Source organism: Pipistrellus kuhlii, unplaced genomic scaffold (assembly GCF_014108245.1).
Source record: "Pipistrellus kuhlii isolate mPipKuh1 unplaced genomic scaffold, mPipKuh1.p scaffold_m20_p_8, whole genome shotgun sequence".
NCBI lineage: Eukaryota > Metazoa > Chordata > Mammalia > Chiroptera > Vespertilionidae > Pipistrellus > Pipistrellus kuhlii.
This window is the reverse complement of record NW_023425584.1, coordinates 3,955,926-3,975,323: the sequence shown is the minus strand read 5'-3', so window position 1 is coordinate 3,975,323 and position 19,398 is coordinate 3,955,926. Positions and strand designations below refer to the sequence as shown.

General features: G+C 56.4%; 1 protein-coding gene across 2 annotated transcripts in view; it reads right to left on the bottom strand.

Moving 5' to 3' along the window:
- The window catches only part of SH3PXD2B (SH3 and PX domains 2B), a 71,828-nt gene that overhangs the window by 14,718 nt on the left and 37,712 nt on the right, over nt 1-19,398 (bottom strand). The window contains exons 5-10 of one of the 2 annotated variants that reach the window (XM_036424728.2): nt 14,901-14,992; nt 14,451-14,476; nt 8,025-8,159; nt 4,794-4,898; nt 3,267-3,350; nt 699-816 (exon numbers count right to left, since the gene is read on the bottom strand). In XM_036424728.2, coding sequence (XP_036280621.1) covers nt 699-816; nt 3,267-3,350; nt 4,794-4,898; nt 8,025-8,159; nt 14,451-14,476; nt 14,901-14,992 — 560 coding nt within the window. The remainder of the gene's footprint in view (nt 1-698; nt 817-3,266; nt 3,351-4,793; nt 4,899-8,024; nt 8,160-14,450; nt 14,477-14,900; nt 14,993-19,398) is intronic. The other variant, XM_036424729.2, reaches the window with a different exon arrangement.

The window sequence follows — 19,398 nt, the reverse complement described above, 5'->3', positions numbered from 1 at the left end:
ACGGAGTGCCACACACTCAGCTCCCCGTGAGTAGCCCTAATGTCCAGCCTCACAGCACAGCAGATGCTGGGTCCCGGGGACCCCAGGCTTCCTCTCTCGCCCACATTTCCTGTGGCCACAGCCTGGTTACTAGGGTGAGCTAGGAGGGGGTTCCCAGGACTCATTGCTAAACCTGGGGAAGGAACCAGGCAGACCAGCACGAGCTGGCCCGCTCTCCCTGCTCATGGGTTCTGACGTGACCACACCGACGAAGGCGCTGGGACGAAGCGTTTAAAATGCTTCTCCCCTCTCCCTGGACCCCTGCCCCCAGACTCAGAGACGAGGGCAAACGATGGGCTCTGTCCGTGTGGGGTTATGCGCCATACTGGCCGCAGGGCGGGGCTGCGGTGGGAAAGCCCACACACGGCGGCCCAGCCCCCAGTTCCTTGTGGAGAGGAACATCTGGAGGTGGGGGCCAGTCTTGCTCAACAGGGTGATAGCCACCTGCGGTTCGTTGTGTTTGGAGACGGTTTTTGCTTAGGATGGGTTTTTAGAGAAGTATCTGAGGCGGGAGGGAAGCCAGACAGCGCGGAGGAGAAACACCCTCTCAGGGCTCGGGCCCAAACCTCGCCCCCTCCGCCCAGGCTTCCGGACCTCGGTGCGGCCGGAGCCCACCCGACGGAAGCCCACCCAGCCAGCCGGCTGGCAGCTGCGGGTACCTGATCTTCCACCAGCCTTCCAGGTTTTTCTGAATGACCTCCACCACGGCCCCTCGCTCCAGGTTCATCTCATCCTGGTCGCGCGCCGTGTACGGGTAGATGACCGAGTACTTCTCTTCTGCAGAGACAAAGGGGCGATGGGGTAAAGTCAAGGACCGTGAGCGGTCCTTGCCCATCAGAGGGACAGATCTCCCCCAGAGGCGACTGTGCGCACCCGCAGGCCCTCACGTAGCCCCCCACGACCCTGTACATGCAGCAACAGGACGCAGGGCCCAGGCCCCCATCCCTCAGCGTCACACGTTCCTCTCGCCGTCTTCAGGTCTGTGCTTCAAGGTCACCTTCCGTGACCTCGCCTCATGCAATGCTCAGTCCCACCGCATTCTCTTCCTTCTTACCCAGGTTCGTTTCTCTCCCCCCTCCCCACCCCAATACAAGGAATTCCATCCTAACACACCATAAACTTATGCTTCCTCGTGTTTTGGGTCTGTCTGCCCTGCTGGTATAGGAATGCCCTTGGAGGCAGTGATCCGTGTGTCTGTCTCGCTCATTCCTCTGTCTGCAACGCCGAGTCTGACACGAGGAATACCGAGTAACTGGTGAGTGAGCGGACGGTCCCGGGGGCCCGGCGGGCGCCACCTGCTCACGTCACAGGGGGACAAACGGCCTGCGCCCCTCCGCAGCCCTCACCGCGGAGGGTCAGGGGTCAAGCTGCTCTGGCAGCTCCTGATCTCAGGCCGAGGTCGCTACCAGGCAGACGGCTGGTCATTTTCATGACGAGCCTGGGAACGGATCTTCATTTTCCAGGATGTTCAGCCTGTGGAACCGACCATGCCTGAAGTTCCATTTCACTTTTTAAATGAATATCTTTATTAAGATAGAATTGGCAGCGAACACTATCAACTTCAGGTGTGCATCATGATGATCAGATCTGTACCCATGGACGTACGCATCTCGCAAAATGACTGCCTGCTTCAATTTTCATTACTATGACGGGGGCGCCTTCCGCCCCACTCTCTGGTCTCCCTTCCCGCTCCCTCCTGGGGCACCACCTGCCTCCGGCCTCCTCCGAGAGCTGCCTCCAGCCCGCCCCTCCCACCTCTGCTGCAAAGGTGGCTGTTGTCACACTCCAGGCCAGGGGTCCTCAAACTTTTTAAAGTGGGGGCCAGATCACGGTCCCTCAGAGAGCTGGAGGGCCAGACTATATGAACTACTAATTCCTACTGTAACACCTCGGCTGCGCTCACTGCCCAAAAAACCTGGCGGGCCGGATCAGACTCCTCTGTGGGCCGCATGTGGCCCGCGGGCCGTAGTTTGAAGACGCCTGCTCCAGGCCCTCTAGAGAGAACAGCTTCCTCCCCAGCCTGCGGGCTGCGGCTGCTGAGCCAGGCGACAGCTGAGCGCCAGGGGAACCGGGGGAGAGGGCTTTCCGGTCTTGGTTACATCCCGGCCCCTGGGGAGCGGCGAGCCAGCTGTGGGCTGGTGGGCTGGTTAGCATGTGGGCGCTGACTCTGCCTGTGGGAAAACACTGGGGCCTGCCCAGCTGGTGCAGAGGGAGGCGGGAGACACCCAGGGCGTTTATTTATTTATTGATCTGGCCCACTGACCTGCTCCGCGGGGCTGAGCTGACTCGGGTTGCACATATCCTGTGCACAGCAGCGTCAGCTGCTCCCCTCCTCCAGGCAGCTGCGGGCGGGGGGTGGGGTAACTCAACCCTGTCTGTGCACAGACATCCTGCTTGGTGGGGCCCCAGACTCAGTGCAGTTAGTCCTACGGGCCCTGGACTCCAGGGGCCAGTACCCCAAGTGAGCTGGATCACACAGGGTTTCTCCAGCACCCAGAGCCTCGGGGCCCTAACAAAGCTTAAGGCAGACCTTCCAGACTGAACGGTGGCGCCTAATGGCACCGCGTCTTGCCCACCTACCCATCCAACTCCACCCACAGGGTGTGGGCAAGGCTAACCTCACCACCTCCTGGAGGGAGAGGGGTGAGTGTGACCCTGGCCTGGCATCCCTCCGACCACCGCCCCCCAACCACCGTGATGGATACAGGATGGTGTGGGACCCCCATGGGCAGCTGGAACTTCCTGGGATTTGTGTTGAAGGAGAAGCACCGTCTGCAGTGGGTGTCCCTGGAGGGGCTTGGAACTAAGCTCGCCGTGAGACAACGGTTCCAGCAAGGCAGAGAGTAGAGCAGAGGCGGCGAGAGTGAGGCTCAGCCCCTGGATCCAGCCATGCCTGAAGCTAGCCCTACCCTGGGCGTTTCTGCGATGAGTGGATACACTTTCCTTTTTGTTCACGCCAGTGTGACGTGCGTTTCTTTTCCTTGCCCTCAACTGTGCCCGAGGAAAGGAACAGGCCACCGGCTCAGCCCCCAGACATCGTTTCTTAACCCCAGGCTCCCTCCTCCCAAACCTACATGCCAACACACACACACACACACACACACACGGCACAGACACGACCCCGTTCTCACATGCAGCAGGCACAGGCTGCCCAGAGCAGGAGGCGCATGCAGACGCGAGGGCCCGGCTCCCAGCCCCGACCGGGAAGAAGACTCCGCGGTGACCACCTTGCCGCCAGCTGATGGCATACAAGTCCCCCAGGGTCCGGCGGCGGCCCAGGGGCCGGGGCAGAGACCAGTACCTCCAGGAGCCTGGCCGGGCAGCATGTGGGGGTGAAGGGCAGAAGGCAGAGGTGAGAAGAAGGCACTCCCAGCAGAAAGGGCACCAAGGGCACCAGCGCACCTTCCTGGCGAAGAGCACTTATTTCTGAGTCGACGCCAAGCCCATGGGTCGCCCGAGGCCCAAGGTCCTGAGCATTACCCCTAACGCTGAGTGAAGAGGCACCTGCCAGACATAATCCTATCCTGGCATGACGACGAGGCCCTCTGAGAGGCCCTATGGCAGAGGGGAGAAAAGGTACAAACCCCGGGAAGCAGTGGTCTCCCCCCCCCCCCACTTTCCAGCTGGGTGGCCCCAGGCGGGCTTTCCACCCCTCCGAGCCTGTTTTCTCACCTGTGACATGGGGGTGACGCCCAGCCCCTTGCAGAGGCGTGCGGCGTGGCGGTCACGAACTGTTTGGGGGAGCTGAGTTTCCAGGCGGGGGTCCCCCTGCCCGCTGGTTCCGCAGTGTTCCCAGGCTAGCCTGGTCCCTACTGCCTCTCGGGTCCACAAACAGGGCAAGCCGACAGACGTCTGAATTTTCCTCTGAGGCCGTGGGCGTTATGAAACCAATCGCAAAGCCCTGTGTGACTCTTGCTGCTGACCTCTGAGCACAGAGAGATGCGGCTCCCTCTCACCCTGGGTTCTGACACGTATCTATTTACCAGGCTTTGCGCTTTCTCAAAAGCCGTCACCCAAAGCCCCACGCGCTGGGCGCTCAGGCCAGGCGCGGCTGTGTGATCCCTGGCCCTCGCGTTGAATTACGGGTGGAGGTTCTGTGTCAAGGGCTCTGCAGGTGGATCTCATTGAATAACAAAAAGGAGAACCTCATGGCGCAGACGTCACGCCCACTTTCGGAAAAGGCGGCAGAGGTCACGTCGCTGGCTCAGGTCCACTCGGTCAGCAAGCGGGCAGTGGAGGTTTGAGCTCCCGCCTGCCTGGCCCTCCCACCCTCTGTTTACCGGCTAAGACACCGCATCCTCTTGTTTTTTGGGGGGAAGGGAGTCAGGAGGCCTCAGTGCTTCTGACACGGCAGGAGCCACGCTTTGGGACACCCGTGGGGAAGTTCTCGGGGAAATGGAGGCGTGTGTGGGGGTGAGTGAAGGGGGTGAGCCCCAGTCCTGACGCTCAGGATTTTATACTGACGCTCAGTCAGGGCTGTTCTGCCAGCAGAGAAAGCAGAGCCCTCGGCTGATGGCTTCAGACGGCCTGCGAACGAGTAGAAGCAGCCCCAGGACCTTGGCCACCAGATTCATTCCAGGGAGGAAACCAGGGCGCAGATCCCAAAGGCCCCCCATCAACCCCGACCCCATGCCCGGCTTCACGCCTCCTCTGAGGCAGACGTGAAGAAGGTTCTGGGGGCGACGCCCCCTCCCCCCATGGTGACGACCAGCACGGGGCTCCCCGGCTGGGGCGAGGCTGGGGCTCCCGCTTACCGTCCTCCGGCTCCAGGGAGAACTCGTCCTGCCCGCCGTCCTGCCCTTCGAGGCAGGTGGCGGGCACCCAGCCCTGCTCTTCGGCGGTGCTGACGAACCACCAACCTGGGGAGACAGCGCAGGCGGTGTTAGCGGGTCAGCGTGAGGTCTGGGTGTCGGAGAAGGATGGCACATTCAGGCACTGAGAGCGTCACACTCAGGCTAGGCTCACGGGCCCCTCCTATTGGTGGGACACAGCCAGCCGTCCCACTGACGGCTGCGGAGGGGACAGGGAGGGCAAGGGCGTCCCGAAGGGCGAGAGCCATTCACTAAGGTGCACCCGGTACGAATCACTGTACTTGCACCGTCCTTTAGCATCTCCACGTGATCGACCTCACGCACAGAGGAGGAAACCGAGGCCCGGAGGGGCAGACAGGCTTGTCCCAGTTCTCCCGGCGACGGCAGGGCTGCGATGGGCTGCGGGCTGTGTGATGCCCAAGCCTCTGCCCTCGTCATGCACCGGCTGAGCATCCGTCCGGGTCAAGGTCAAGCCGGCTGCAGGGTACCTGTTTGAGAGGCCTCACCCAGACCCAGGCCCCCCCCCCTCTTCAGAGAAAAGTCTCAGGAAGCTTGTGCAAGGCAGAATAATGACCCACCAGAGATAACCCAGAGTCCCCGGAACCTGTGACCACATGAAAGGTGGCAGACGGGATTGAGGTTGCTAATCAGACGACGTTCCAACAGGGAGATGACCCTGGATTAGCTGGCAGCCCACGTCATCGCCAGGGTTGGGAACGATGGAAGAGGGAGGCAGAGAGGCAGGGGGCGCTGTGGCTACGGAAGACGCACCACACTGCTGGCTTGGCGGATGGAGGAAGGGCTGCCATTCTGTCTCTCTCTCTCTCTCTCTCTCTCTCTCTTTCTCACACACACACACACACACACACTCACACACACTCACACACACTCTCACACACACACACTCACATTCACACACTCACACAGACACACACACACACTCACACACACACTCTCACACACACACACACACACACACTCTCTCACACACACTCACACACACAAACACTCTCACACACACACACACACTCACACACATTCACACACTCAGACACACACACACTCACACACACACACACACACTCTCACACATTCACACTCTCACACACACTCTCACACACACTCACATTCACACACACACACACTCACATTCACACACTCACATTCACACACACACACACATGCACACCTTTCTTTGCGCTTCACTTTACTGCACTTTGCAGACAGCACATTTTTTTTTTTTTACAAATTGAAGGTGAAGACCCTCCACCAGCAAAAATGTCGCTTGCTGGCTGAAGGCTCGGGATGGTTAGCATTTTTTTTTTAGCAACAGACTATTTCTGACTTGAGGCATGTGCGGTTTTAAGCCCTAGTGTTATCTATTGGCTATAGTATAGTGTAAACATGACTTTCCTGGGGCGTGGGAAACCAATTTGTGTGATCGCTTTACTGTAACATTTGAGGTATTTACTGCGGCGGTGTAGAAGCAGACACGCAGTACCGCGAAGGCGTGACCTTAGGCACACACACATACATGTGTGCTGTGTGCATACAACGATCAAGAAGAATTCATACCAACATGATAGAAGGGCGATCTGGGGTGGGGAAAAGGACTGGGGCTGAAGCTGGTGGGAAAAACAGACTTCCCCTTCATCAGGAATGCTTCCAGGGGAATGTATCTGTGTGTATGTGGATAAGTAATAACTCTTAAAAAAAAAATATATATATATATATTTTAATATATATATATATATACATTTTTTATTGATTTTTTACAGAGAGGAGGAGAGAGGGATAGAGAGCTAGAAACGTCGAGAGAGAAACATCGACCAGCTGCCTCTTGCACACCCCTTACCGGGGATGTGCCCGCAACCAATGTACATGCCCTTGACCGGAATCGAACCTGGGACCTTTCAGTCCGCAGACCGATGCTCTACCACTGAGCCAAACCGGTTTCGGCAATAAGTAATAACTCTTACTTGAAGATTTCACTATCTGCCTCCCCCCGCCCCCCGCTGCCCTGTGGACACACCAGGCTGGTCTCCCACCCCGTCCTGGCTCCCACGCTCCTCCTGCCACGCATTTGCTCTGACTTCACTCGGCAGGCAGCCCGGGGGAGCGGGTGCGCCCTCCTCCGTCCCCAGGAGCACCCGCCACACCAACGATCGGCATGAACTCATTCCCGGGGATCGGAAAGCCACGTGGCCTGTGGCCAGCTGGCACAGGACAGGAATCCCAGCCCCGGGTCCTGCTGGGAGACTGAGGGAGAGAGACCGAGTCACCGGGAGTCTTGCCCCTTCGGCTGTGAGGCAGGGGCAGCCATCGCCGGACTGAGTTACTGAGACCTTTCAGTCGGCTATCCCGATCTCACGCGAATGGGAATGGAATCCACGTGCTGCTGGAAACAGAACCTTTCCCTCATTTTTTGGACTTTTAACGGGCCATCGGGGTATCGCAGAGGCCGGCCTGCTATGGGTATTATGGCCAATGTCACATTTTAGTCACAACAGAGCCAGCAGACTTGGCTCACTGTTTCCTAGAGGGGATCCACTGGGCCTCTGCTCTCCGCTCTTTGCCGTTAGCTGTGCCAATGGCTGCTTTGTGGCTACGGAAGGCAAAAGGGAAGGAAGCTCACTCTTTTAAGTACCTACTGTGTGCCCAGCATATATGATCTCAACTCCCCATATGCTATCTCATTCCCCCTTTGCTTTACAGATGAGAGAAGCAGCCACTGGACTGCTGTGAAGTCCAGACTTCAGACAAAGGCCCAGGCCAAGGGTCTTGATCGTACCCCGTCTGTCCCGGTCCTGGCCAGGGAACATGACCCGTGGTCGCCGCGGAGGGCAGGTGCGCTGGGGAGACAGCGGTATGCCCGGTCCATACCAGAGCCCCCAGCTGATGGGACTCCCTAGTCATGAAATCACCAGGGCAAATTCTCAGTGGAACGCTAGATTCTGTGTCTCCAGGTGCTCTGAAGCCAGGAGGAATGTTCGTGAAAGTGAACCTCAAAACGCATGGGTAACACCTGACCCAAGCAGGAGATCTGAGCGCTGGGACCCAACAGGGGTCAAACGGGCCGGCCTGACTGGCGACAGCCTCTGCGCGTCCCCGTGTTCCTGACCGAGGGGCCTGGGGAGGGGGGTGGGCGGGGAAAGGGGTGGTCAGGGTGCCCACCTGACTCGTTCTTCTCGATGATGTCCACCACCTGCCCCACGCTGAGGCTGATCTCCGAGCTCTCCTGCTTCTGGTAGTCCGCCACCACCACGTACTGCTCCAGGACCATGGGGTCCGCCGAGGTCTGGTCGCTCCCTGTGGATGTAAAACCCCATCAGATGCCACAGCTGGCCCCCGCCCGGTGTACAGGAGCAGGAGCTGGGAGGAGGGGAGGCCAGGAGAGCGTTCTACACAGAGGGAGGAGCTGTTAGAGGACTCGCCTCAGCCATTCATTCTCCCATTCATTTGCTCACTCGACCACCACAATTTACCATGTGCCCGTCCTGTGCAGGCCCTGTGCCGGGCATGGGAGGATCAGAGCAAGATCTGGTACTTTCCCTGAAGAAGCAGACAGCCTACGGGGAACGTTCATTCACTCATCTCTACCCATTCAGCATCAGCCACGATTCACCCATCCGTCATCCATCCAACCAAACGTGTATCCATCTATCATCCGTCACTCATTTTCCCAATCATTCACCAACCATGAAGTTGTGAATTAAGCCACCCAAACTTACTCATCTATTAATTCATGGGGTCACCAATGAGATTCGAGACACTCTTATTAGGTGCTGATTGGGGGTGCTAGAGTGGACGAAACAGACAGGACTCCGAGAATTCTTGAACCTAGTCTAGTTGGGGTGAGAGACACATTTTCAGTGCGTGGGATCCATAAGCATGTAGGAAAATAGTATTCATTTTGGATACATGCTTTTGTGGAAACACAGGATAAACAAGATAGGGAGTGCTACGTTAATGGGATGGATGGTCAGCAGACCTCCCCGGGAAGTGACATAAAGCAGAGACCCGAGGCCAGGAGCCAGGAGGACAATGGGGAGGGAACGGGGCAGGCCGGCTGTGTCTGTGACGGGGGGAGGCCTGGAGCCTTCCAGGGCCGGGAGGGAGGCCAGGGTGCCTGAGGCCCAGAAGGGAGGACTTCAAACACTTTTTTTTTTTTTTAACCCCTAAAGAACCAAGAAAGGGACTTAAGAAGAGAGTAACACTCTGATCTTTAAAAAGATCACTCTGGCTGCCTCATGGAGAATGGGCTAGAGGCTGGCAAGGAAGAAAGCAGACCAGCTCTTGCCAGTTTTGCTCAGTGGTTAGAGCACCAGCCTATGGACTGAAGGGTCCCAGGTTCAATTCCGGTCAAGGGTACCTATCTTGGTTGTAGGTTTGATCCCCGGCCCTAACCAGGGCTATGTGTGGGAGGCAACCAATCGACGTGTCTCTCTCTCTCTCTCTCACCTTCCCTTCTACTCTCTCTAAAAACCAATGGAAAAATATCCTTGAGTGAGGCTTAACAAAACAAAACAAAAAAACAGGAAAAGCAAAAGAAGCAGGAGAACCAGATGGAGGTCACGAAGCTGTTAGGCCAGAGCTTTGTTCCAGGGCAGAGTGAGGGGTGGAGGGGGGAGGGGAGGAGGGGCCCTAGGAGAGGCCACTTCCCAGGCCGCAGTGTCCAGTGTGGGCGGTGAGCTGGGCGGCCCTGGGTCAGATCTCAGACGATCTGATAGATAAACGGAAAGAGACCACAGACCACGTGTGGTGTGAAAGGTCAGACGAGTCCAGACGGGCCCCAGAGCAGGGGACCGCACGTCTGGAGCAGCAGGCTGGCCGCGGTGGGAGGGCCGTGTGACATCTGTGGCCACCGGGCCCTCGTGCCCTGCACATTCTGATCCAAGACAGTACCTCCTCTTGTCTCCATAAACAACAGGAACATCCCGGAACCCCGCAGTCTGTCCCAACACTCCCGTGGCGGGGGCGGGGGCGGCTCACACCGAGCCCGTTTCCTGCTCCTCTCCCCGACTCTCTCGGGTGGCGTCCAGTGGGTCGCTTGCAATGGGCCGCGGTGGGAGCACTGCTACCGCGGAGCTGGCACATGCTACAAAGCCGGGTGACCACCAGAAGCTGCCTGTGAGGTCGCTCCCAGCACGCCCTGCACTCCGGCCCGGGCGTCCAGAGCAGCACAGAAGCGCTCTGTTAGAGCCGGCCACTGCGGGTTCTTCATGTGGAAAACCGGAGCAGAGCGTGCTAGCCCGGTGAAGGGTCACCGCTATCCTTCCTCCAGGCGCGGGAGAAAACGTCCCACGAGATCTCGCTCACCTTCACATTCCCAGGGGACCTAGAGTACCGTCAGGCACACAGTAGGTGCTTAATAAACGTTCTATATAATAAAAGCCTAATATGCAAATTGTCCCCTCCACCAGGTGTTCGACTGCTCACTGTGACGAGTGCTGACCACCAGGGGGCGGCGCGGAACATGGCGGGCATAGGTGATGAGGCACTGGCAGCAGGCGGCAGTGGAGGTGCTGGCGGCCCCAATGGGCTTCTGGGTGAGCTGGGCCGCAGCCGCCAGGACCGCACAGGAGCCAGTCTGCAAGGCTGTCCAGGAGAGAGCGTGCTGCCTGCCCAGCTTGTGTGTGGCACTGCTGGGCGGCCCATGGCATCTGGCCGCACTCACTGCATCTCCGTGTGGGGACTCGGGCACCATGACTCAGGCGGAGGGGGGCGGCCCAGAGGTCAGCTGGGACCTGCCCTCCCATGCCATTCGCTCACGCTTTAATCACCGGCCAGGCCTAGGGACCGCACTGTGCACGAATTTCATGCACTGGGCCTCTAGTGGAATGCATAACCATGGTCGTCTTGTTCTCTCAGCACTTAGCACAGATACATTCAATGGACATTTGTGAAGTGAATGAACAAAGGGCAAATGGAAACTTCTAGAAACTCTCCATTCTGCACCAACTCTCCTAACCAGGCTGCCAACGGGATCTGGGATAACTACAAGCAGTGACAAAATCAGGGAATTATGGGACTCGCTGTGAACAAGAGTCGTTCCCTGTTAAGGAGTGGTTCAGAAGAGGGTGCGTGGGGTTGCTTTTTCTACACCAGCTCTTCCAGAGCTGCTGCCTGCATTTCACCCACCGTGCTCAGTGCTCAGCGCTCAGCGTATCAAAGCCAGGCACACCAGGGTTTGACATACCAGCTTCTCAAACTAGGCTCCCGGCCATTTAGGTGTTATGCAGAGACACCTGCTGGTGGACTGTGATACTGCAGCCAAGCTCTATAACGCACAGTAAGGGCAATACCTAGACATTAAAGTGGACATAGAAGGAAAAGGCGAGCAGAAAGGAGGAGATCCCACAGAGGACGGGTGATTTCATCATCCAGGAAATGCTATAAAATATTCTCAAGAAGCAAGTGCCTAACCCCCAGAATTTTCTAGTTGGCCATGTTTTGTTTTGTTTTTAAATACATTTTTATTGATTTCAGAGAGGAGGAGAGAGATAGAAACATCAATAATGATAGAGAATCATCAATTGGCTGCCGCCTGCACGTCCCATACTGGGGATTGAGCCTGCAACCCAGGCATATACCCTGATCGGGAATTGAACCGTGGTCTCCTGGTTCATAGGTTGACACTCAACCACTGAGCCACACTGGCTATGTTTTTTGATTCAAGATGACATGTTTTGAAATTTAAAAATAACTGCTATGGATAAAAGTGGACTCTTCTCCCTGCTCCACCCCCAAAGCCATCTGGTGAAGGTCTAACCACTAAGTGATGGTCCTAATTTCTTGATAACCAAAAAATTAGATTAAATGTGGTCATGAGGATGAAACCCTCAAGCGGGGGTCGGTGCCCTTGTAAGAAGGCCAGGGAGAGTGCTCTCCGTCTCTACATGTGAGGACACGGCGAGAAGGCAGCAGGCTGCACGCCGGGAAGAGGCCTCTCTCCAGACCCCAACCATCCCCTCCACCTCTGAGAGAGAGCAAGCGTCTGCTCTCTAAGCGGCCCCAGCAAACCAATACAATGAGCAATAAATAGCAAAGCAGACTATTCTTTCCAGATCTACCACATAACACTGCCAGTCTTGCTCCGCGTCAGTAAGTGAGAGAATACCTCAATAAGAAGAGGGTAGAGTCCCAGCTGGTCTGGCTCAATGGATAGTGTTGGCCCGGGGACTGAAGGATCCTGGGTTCCATTCTGGTCAAGGCCATGCACCTCAGCTGCAGGCTCGATCCCCAGCCCTGGTCAGGCTCATTGGGACACAACCAATGGATATGTCTCTCTCATATCACTATTTCTCTCTCTCTGTCTTTCCCCCTCCCTACCACTCTCTCTAAAAATCAATGGGTGAGGATTAACCAAAAAAAAAATAAAAATAAAAATAAGATAAATAAGAAGAGGGTAGGAAAATCAGGAAGAAAGATGCTCCTTAGATAATCACACGACCTGTGACATGTTGGGGGAGGGTTTTTTCCGGCAGGATGAGCGGAACTGGAGACCACGTTAGCCAAAGTCTGCAGGAGCCAGCCACGCCAGCCAGGCCTGGGAAATTCTGGAGACAGATAAGCCTTCTCCAGCTCCGTTCTGGCCCAGACATCTCAGGGCTTGGCTGTCAATCTTAAGTCCCTTTCAAATTCCAGCAAGAAGGCTGGGTCTCAGTGGACAGAGCTTTGGCCTGTGGACTGAAGGGTCCTGGGTTTGATTCCAGTCAAGGGCACGTGCCCGGGTTGCGGACTCGATCCCCAGTAGGGGGCGTGCAGGGAGGCAGCCGATCAATGATTCTATCTCATCACTGACGTTTCTGTCTCTCTCCCTCTCCCTTCTTCTCTGAAATTACTATATATGTATACATATATATAAAAGAAGGCTGGGCCTAACATCAAGGGCGAGCTCCAAGGTCAGCTGAAAAGCAAGGCTACGTCCAGCGTGGGCCCTTCGTCTGAAGGAAGGAAGATGCTCTTCCAGCGGCGGGACTATAAATAAACCCGGCCCCATCATTGCAGGGGGATGCCACAGCGGCTGCCGCAAATGAGAGCTGCTCCTCTGACTCCCAGACAGTCCCCTCACCCAGCCCGCCCGACGGGACACTGTTTCCGCAGGCCGGAGCGGTCCTCCTCCGCCTCCCGCCCACCTTCCAGGAAAGGCCTGCACGCCGGACGCCGGGACCTCTGTGACCAGCCGACAGCGGCCGCTCCGCTCTTTTCTGGGAAACGTGTCATTACCCCGGGCTCTGGGGCTATTTGCAGCGGGGCCAGTGCCTGTCAGACCAGACAGGAGCGGTAAACAGGCTGCTGGGGACGGGGCCAGAGTTCATGCCACAGCCAGACCTCTCCACGCTCCCTGGCGAGAATGGCGCTGGGGCCTGCCGGGGGGACCAGAGCTGTGGAAGCTGCTACTGACGCTGCTCTGAAGGCCACCCCCGGACTCTGCATTCTCAGCAGCAGAATAGACAGCAGCAAACACGTATCAACTACAACACGCCGGGCACTGCTCCCACTGAGTGCTTTAGAGGTGTTACTGTCTATAATAACAAAAGTGTGATATGCTAATTAGACCGGATATCCTCCCAGACAAAGCTGGGAGAAGGCCGGCCTACTCTTGCATGAATTTCATGCGATGTGCCTCTAGTAATATAATCATCCTTGTAGGTGGATTTATCCTGTTGTTATCCCCATTTTTCAGATGAGGAAACCGAGGCCCATGGAAGGGGGCATCCTTTTTTACTTCTAGGGCCTCTCCCCCCATTTTTATCAACTTCCTCAAACTTCCTGGAGTCCCAGATAACAAAAGAACTTAGAATTCTGGGAACTCTGAGAACATGTTGGGTTGGGCCTTTGCAAATGTGGAGCAGTTAACACACTACAAATGTGGGGCAGTTAACACACTACAGACCCCTCCAAACTGTTCTCTGGGAAAGATAGGTCTCACCCACTCTGTACTTTTTTTGTATAAGAGGAAACCACCTGGCTGGTGTGGCTCAGTTGACTGAGCATCGTTCCATGCACCAAGAGTTCACTGGTTCGATCCTGGTTTGATGCCTGGGTTATAGGTTCAATCCCCAGTAAGAGGGGATTGAACCTATAACCCAGGAGACAGCCAGTCGACATTTCTCTCTCACATCAATGTTTCTCCCTCTCTTCTTCTCCTAAAATCAGTAAGAATAAATAAATAAAAATTCACCAAAGATGGAACACCCGCTAATCATTTTTTTTTTTTTTTTGGGGAAACAGGATGTGGTATCAACCAATTAATCAACCAATAATCGATATTTCTCTCTCACATCAATGTTTCTCCCTCTCTTCTTCTCCTAAAATCAGTAAGAATAAATAAATAAAAATTCACCAAAGATGGAACACCCGCTAATCATTTTTTTGGGGGGAAACAGGATGTGGTATCAACCAATTAATCAAGTATCCAACCATCCATCTAACATCCATTCATCCATCCATCCATCCATCCATCCATCCGTCATCCATTAATCCATCCAGCCGCATCCCCGGTGTGGAGCCCAGGGCCTGGCACACACATCACAGGTGCTTAGTGGGGGTTTGCTGAACATTGGATGAATAGGAGAAAATGGAAAATACTCTTACCAGATTTCTTTTTCCCAACATGCTCCCTGTAAGGAGAGAATGGTGAGAAAGAGCCAGAGTCAGTACCTGTTGGGTGTTGACATGTTAGTCTGTTAGAAAACTGAGATTCTCCTTCTCACAGTCTCCAGGCAGGGAATAAAATTTAAGCCAGCCCTAGGGACGTGGCCCCCAATAACCCCATGAGGTGGATGGGGCAAGCGACATGATCTCGCTGCACAGATGAAGCAACGGAGGCAGGAAGGGTGGGAGGGGAGGGGCCTCGGGGCCCGTAGTCAGGGTCCTTCCCCTGTGAACGCTGACTGTCTCACCCACCGGGTGTGGGTGAGGCTGCATGAAGCGTGGCCCACTGGGGGCCCAGACCACAGCATCGGTTGGTTTTTCCTTTGCTTCCCTCTGGTTCTGCCTGGGGCTGGCTGGGCACGCTCCGGGGAGGCCCACAAACCAACTTACTCTTTGGGGGGATTCAGGTCCTCAGGTCTCGTCTCAAAGAACTGCAGCACCTCGTCACACTGGGAGATGTAGGGGGGCAGCTGGATCAGGGCCTGGAGAAGAGACGGGGTGAGTGCGAAGGCAGCAGAAGCAGGGAGGGAGGGTGTGCTGGTTAAAGCACAGATGGCGAGGGCTTCACCCCAGATTTCCTGATTCAGGCCTGTTTTTAATACATTTTATTGATTTTTTACAGAGAAGAAGGGAGAGAGATAGAGAGTTAGAAACGTCGATGAGAGAGAAACATCGACCAGTTGCCTCCTGCACACCCCCCACCAGGGATGTGCCCGCAATCAATGTACATGCCCCTGACCGGAATCGAACCTGGGACTTTTCAATACACAGACGGATGCTCTACCACTGAGCCAAACCAGTTCCGGTGAGAACGTGCATTTCTTTTTTTAAACATTTAAAAAAAATTTTTTATTGATTTTTTACAGAGAGGAAGGGAGAGAGATAGAGAGCTAGAAATGTCGATGAGAGAGAAACATCGACCAGCTGCCTCTTGCACAACCCCCACCGGGGATGCGCCCGCAACTAAGGTGCATGCCCTTGACCGGAATCGAACCCGGGACCTTTCAGTCCACAGGCCGATGCTCTATCACTGAGCCAAACCGGTTCTGGTGAGAACATACATTTCTAACAGTCCTTGCTGCTGCTGCTGCTGCTGCTGCTGGTATGGGGATCCCCCAAGCCCCCCACCCCCCACCCCATGGATGTACAGAGTGGGGGCAAAGTAGGTTTACAGTTGTGACCACGCAAAAACAGTTTATTCTTCTATTATTATTATTTTCATTTTTTCTACTACTATTTATTAATTACTAGAGGCCTGGTGCATGAAAATTTACGCACTGGTGGGGGTGGGGTCCTTCAGCCTGGCCTGCCCCCTCCCACAGCCTGGGAGCCCTCAGGGGCAGGGCAGGTGTCTGTCCCCTGGTGACCAGCCTCTTACACAGCGTCCTGTCCTCAGGAATTCCCTGTCTTCTGAAGGCTGAACAATATTCCACTGTATGGGTGCATCATGCACTCTGAGGGGATGCTGACCTCCACCCACATGACCTTTGAGCCAGGCTCTGGATTCACGCCCCTCCTGCCCCTGAGTGATCTGGCCCGGACCTCGAGTGGGAAACCCTGAGAGCCGAGTGCACCTCACCTTTTAGGGAGGCGCCTTCCCTGGTCACTGCCGACTCCCTCCGGGGCTGGAGGCTGCTGACCCCGTAGGGGCGGCTCATTCCCGTTTTGCATTAGCTTCGCGTGATCCCTATTCCAGCAAACCCCCAGGCTCCGAGCTGCCCCAGGCCAGAGGCAGAGAGCCCAAGAGGGAGAGAGCTCTGCCCCTTCCTAACTGCCCCCCTTCCGACCGCCTCCTGCTGCCGCGCCCCCCCCCCCCCTTTCTGGCTCAGAGCAGCCTGGGCTCCCGCTCCGCTCAGGCTGAGCTGCGTCCCGGGCCCCGAGGGGCGGGGGTGTCTGTCCTCTGAGATCCTGCAGCCCCCGCGGTCGGAGCCGCACGGCGAAGACGCTGATGACACGCTGGCCGGGGCGCGTCCCGGCCGCCTCATGGGCAGAACCGCACGGCCGGGCCCGGACGGCAGGAACACGTCCTTCACGTCGGCTCAGCACGTGGAGGCCCCGCACTGCGGTCGCCGGTGCTGCCTCCCGAGCTCCCGGAGGGCTGGCCCCTTTCAGAGATGGGGAGTGGACGCTCGGGGGTCATGCCCAGGACTTCCATCCCAAACCCAAGGGGCGGGGGCATGTGCATGTCCAGACGCCGCTGGGGAGACCCATACCGGGTGGAAAGAACCCACTGGACAAGAGACCGGGGAAGAGGCCCGAGGTGGCCCCACGGCCCTGTGTGGGGCCAGCTGGGTGGGCCCTGAGGTGCCAGGGTCCCCGCCCAGGGGGGCCTCCCGGGTGCTCCCTGCTGAGACAGGCGGAGGCTCTGAACGGGGCGGCGAGCCCCACGGAAACCTCCCACCTGCGCCAAGTTCTCTCTCGGTTCTGAGCAATTCCTAGGAAGTCAAAGCCAAACCAAACCCCCAACCACGCAAGGAGCCCAGTCACTAACGCACGGCAGCACCGGGCGCTGGGATGTGCGCCCTCCGGGGCGGAAGGACGGGCGGCGACAGTGACAGCGTGGCCGGGGCAGGGAAGGAGTCCTGCTTCTGGGAGAGGCCAGGCGCCTCGTGGTTGGTCAGCGAAGTCCAGCCACCAGTTCCCCGAAAACCTTCTGTCCTGGGTGGACGCTGGCCCTGGGCAGAGGTGGCTGGTCGTAGGGCAGAGAGGAGATCAAGTCCTACTGGCCGAGGGGGATAGGAAAGGTCGGACAGACCCAGCGCCTGGTCCTGGCTCTGGCCAGTCCCGCGCCTTGCTGACCCTCCGTGTGCTCCTCCGTAAAACGGAAATAACCAACCCATCTGGGGGACTGAGCTACAGCACAGGCGGGGAAGTGGCTGCGGGGTCCCAGCGTGTGCAGGTGCTCGGTGCCCATGTGTTCACCGCCGGGCTGGCTGGACTGCAGCAAGCACAACGCTGTGGTGGCCTCCAGGGAGGACTCTCGAGTCAGCAAGATGGCTGTGGTAAGTAACGAGGCTTGGGCTCGGCCGTTTCCCCGGGCTCTCCAGTCCTCTTCCACTTCAAAAGGAATGCCCCCGAGAGTCAACACTTCTCTCTCTTTATAGCTGAAAATCTTCTTCTACTGGGGTCAGAGCACTTAGCACGGGATCTTCCCCGTTCACACACTTTAAGCACACGGCGCGGTGCTGTTGGCTGGTGTACTGGGAATCTCTGAGCTTCTGCATCCTGCTGACGGAAACGCTGTGCCTGCTGGTGAGTAACTCCCGCCGTCCCCTCCCTCAGCCCCCGCCCACCATTCCACTTCTTCGTTCTAAGAATCAGACTCTTCCAGAAACCACAGACAAGCAGAACCCCACAGCGTCTGTGTCTCTGTGACGGGCGCATTTCATGCAGCACAATGTCCTCAAGGGCCACCCAGGCTGTCACAGGTGGTGGGGTTTCCTTCTCTTTTTAAAAAAATTATTGTTATTAGTTAATCCTCACCCAAGGATATATTCCCATTGAATTTAGAGAGAGAAGAAGGGAGGAGGGAGAGGGAGAGAGAAACACTGATGTGAGAGATTAACGTGGATTGGATCGGCTGCTTCCCATGGGTGCCTCGACCAGGGATCGTGGGACGGGAAGTCTGGGTGTGTGCACTGACTGGGGATTGAACCCGAGACCTTTCGGTGTACAGGACGATGCTCCCACCAACGGAACCACCGGCCAGTATTTGAGTGCATGTATACACCACGTTTAGGTTGCTCCCACCCGCGTCCTGGCTGCAGGGAACAATGCTCCAGAGAACAGGGCCTCAGGCAGGCAGGGGACATGGCCGAGCCAGAACCAGGCTGGGGGAGAAGCAGGAGCGTGCACGCTGGGCTCAGAGACCAGCTTCGGGGGAAAGTACCGGCTGAAGCGACCCAAGGTCCAAAGCAGAAAAGCTGGGGACGTACGTGGCTCTGAGGCTGGGGGACAGGAGTGGTGTCTGCACCTGGTGCCTGTCCCTGTCTCCCCCCCTCCCCCCCGCCCCTTCCTAAGGAGAGTGGAGCCGGAGCGTAGCTGCCTCTGGGAAATACATGCTTAAATATTCCGGCCTCTTGAATTTTTACTTTCTAGAGAGGCCCAATTCCTCACCCAAACCCGCCAATACTGCTACCGTGAGTTGCTTTGTTGGGCTTCATGTCCTCCTCTACACAACGGAACAGTAAAACCTTCCTGTCAAGGTTCTGGGGAGAGGAAACGAGGTCATGTCTGGCAAAGAGCAGACAAGCCATCGAGGGTGATTGTCTACCCTCCCAGGAGGTCTCTGGCCACGAGAGACTTGATCCTCTCACAGCCCCCCCTTCACATTTTTACATTTATTTAAAAATTCTTTTTGGTAAGGGATTATGAATTTATTAGGTCATCTGGGAGACCAGATGGGCTGAGCCCCTATTTAAGTGTAATTTATGCGCCATAAAAACCAGCCGACGTAAGCACACTAAATCCAGCCCTCTTCAGTAAATTACAGAGTGGAGCAGCCATCACCACAGTCTAGTTTTAGGTCCTTCCATCACCTCAAAAGCTTGTCCCAGCCTAATTCGCATCGGGTCTCCACACCCACCGCCCAGCCCTGGAAACCGCTGGCCTGCTCTCGGCTCTCCCATTCTGCCTCCTCTGCACATTTCACACACTTGAAGTCATGCCCTGTGCACTCTTCTGCATCTGGCTCTTTCCATGTTTTTTGAGACTCACCCACATTGCAACACTTATCAGTACTTCCCTGCGTTTTACCTCATCACCTCATGATGGACATCCGGATTGGATTGTGGGTTGTTAGGAATTAATACTGCTGTGAACATTTGCATCTGTGTGGAGATAAGTTCTTCATTCTCTTGAGTATACACCTAGGAGTGGCCGTGTGATA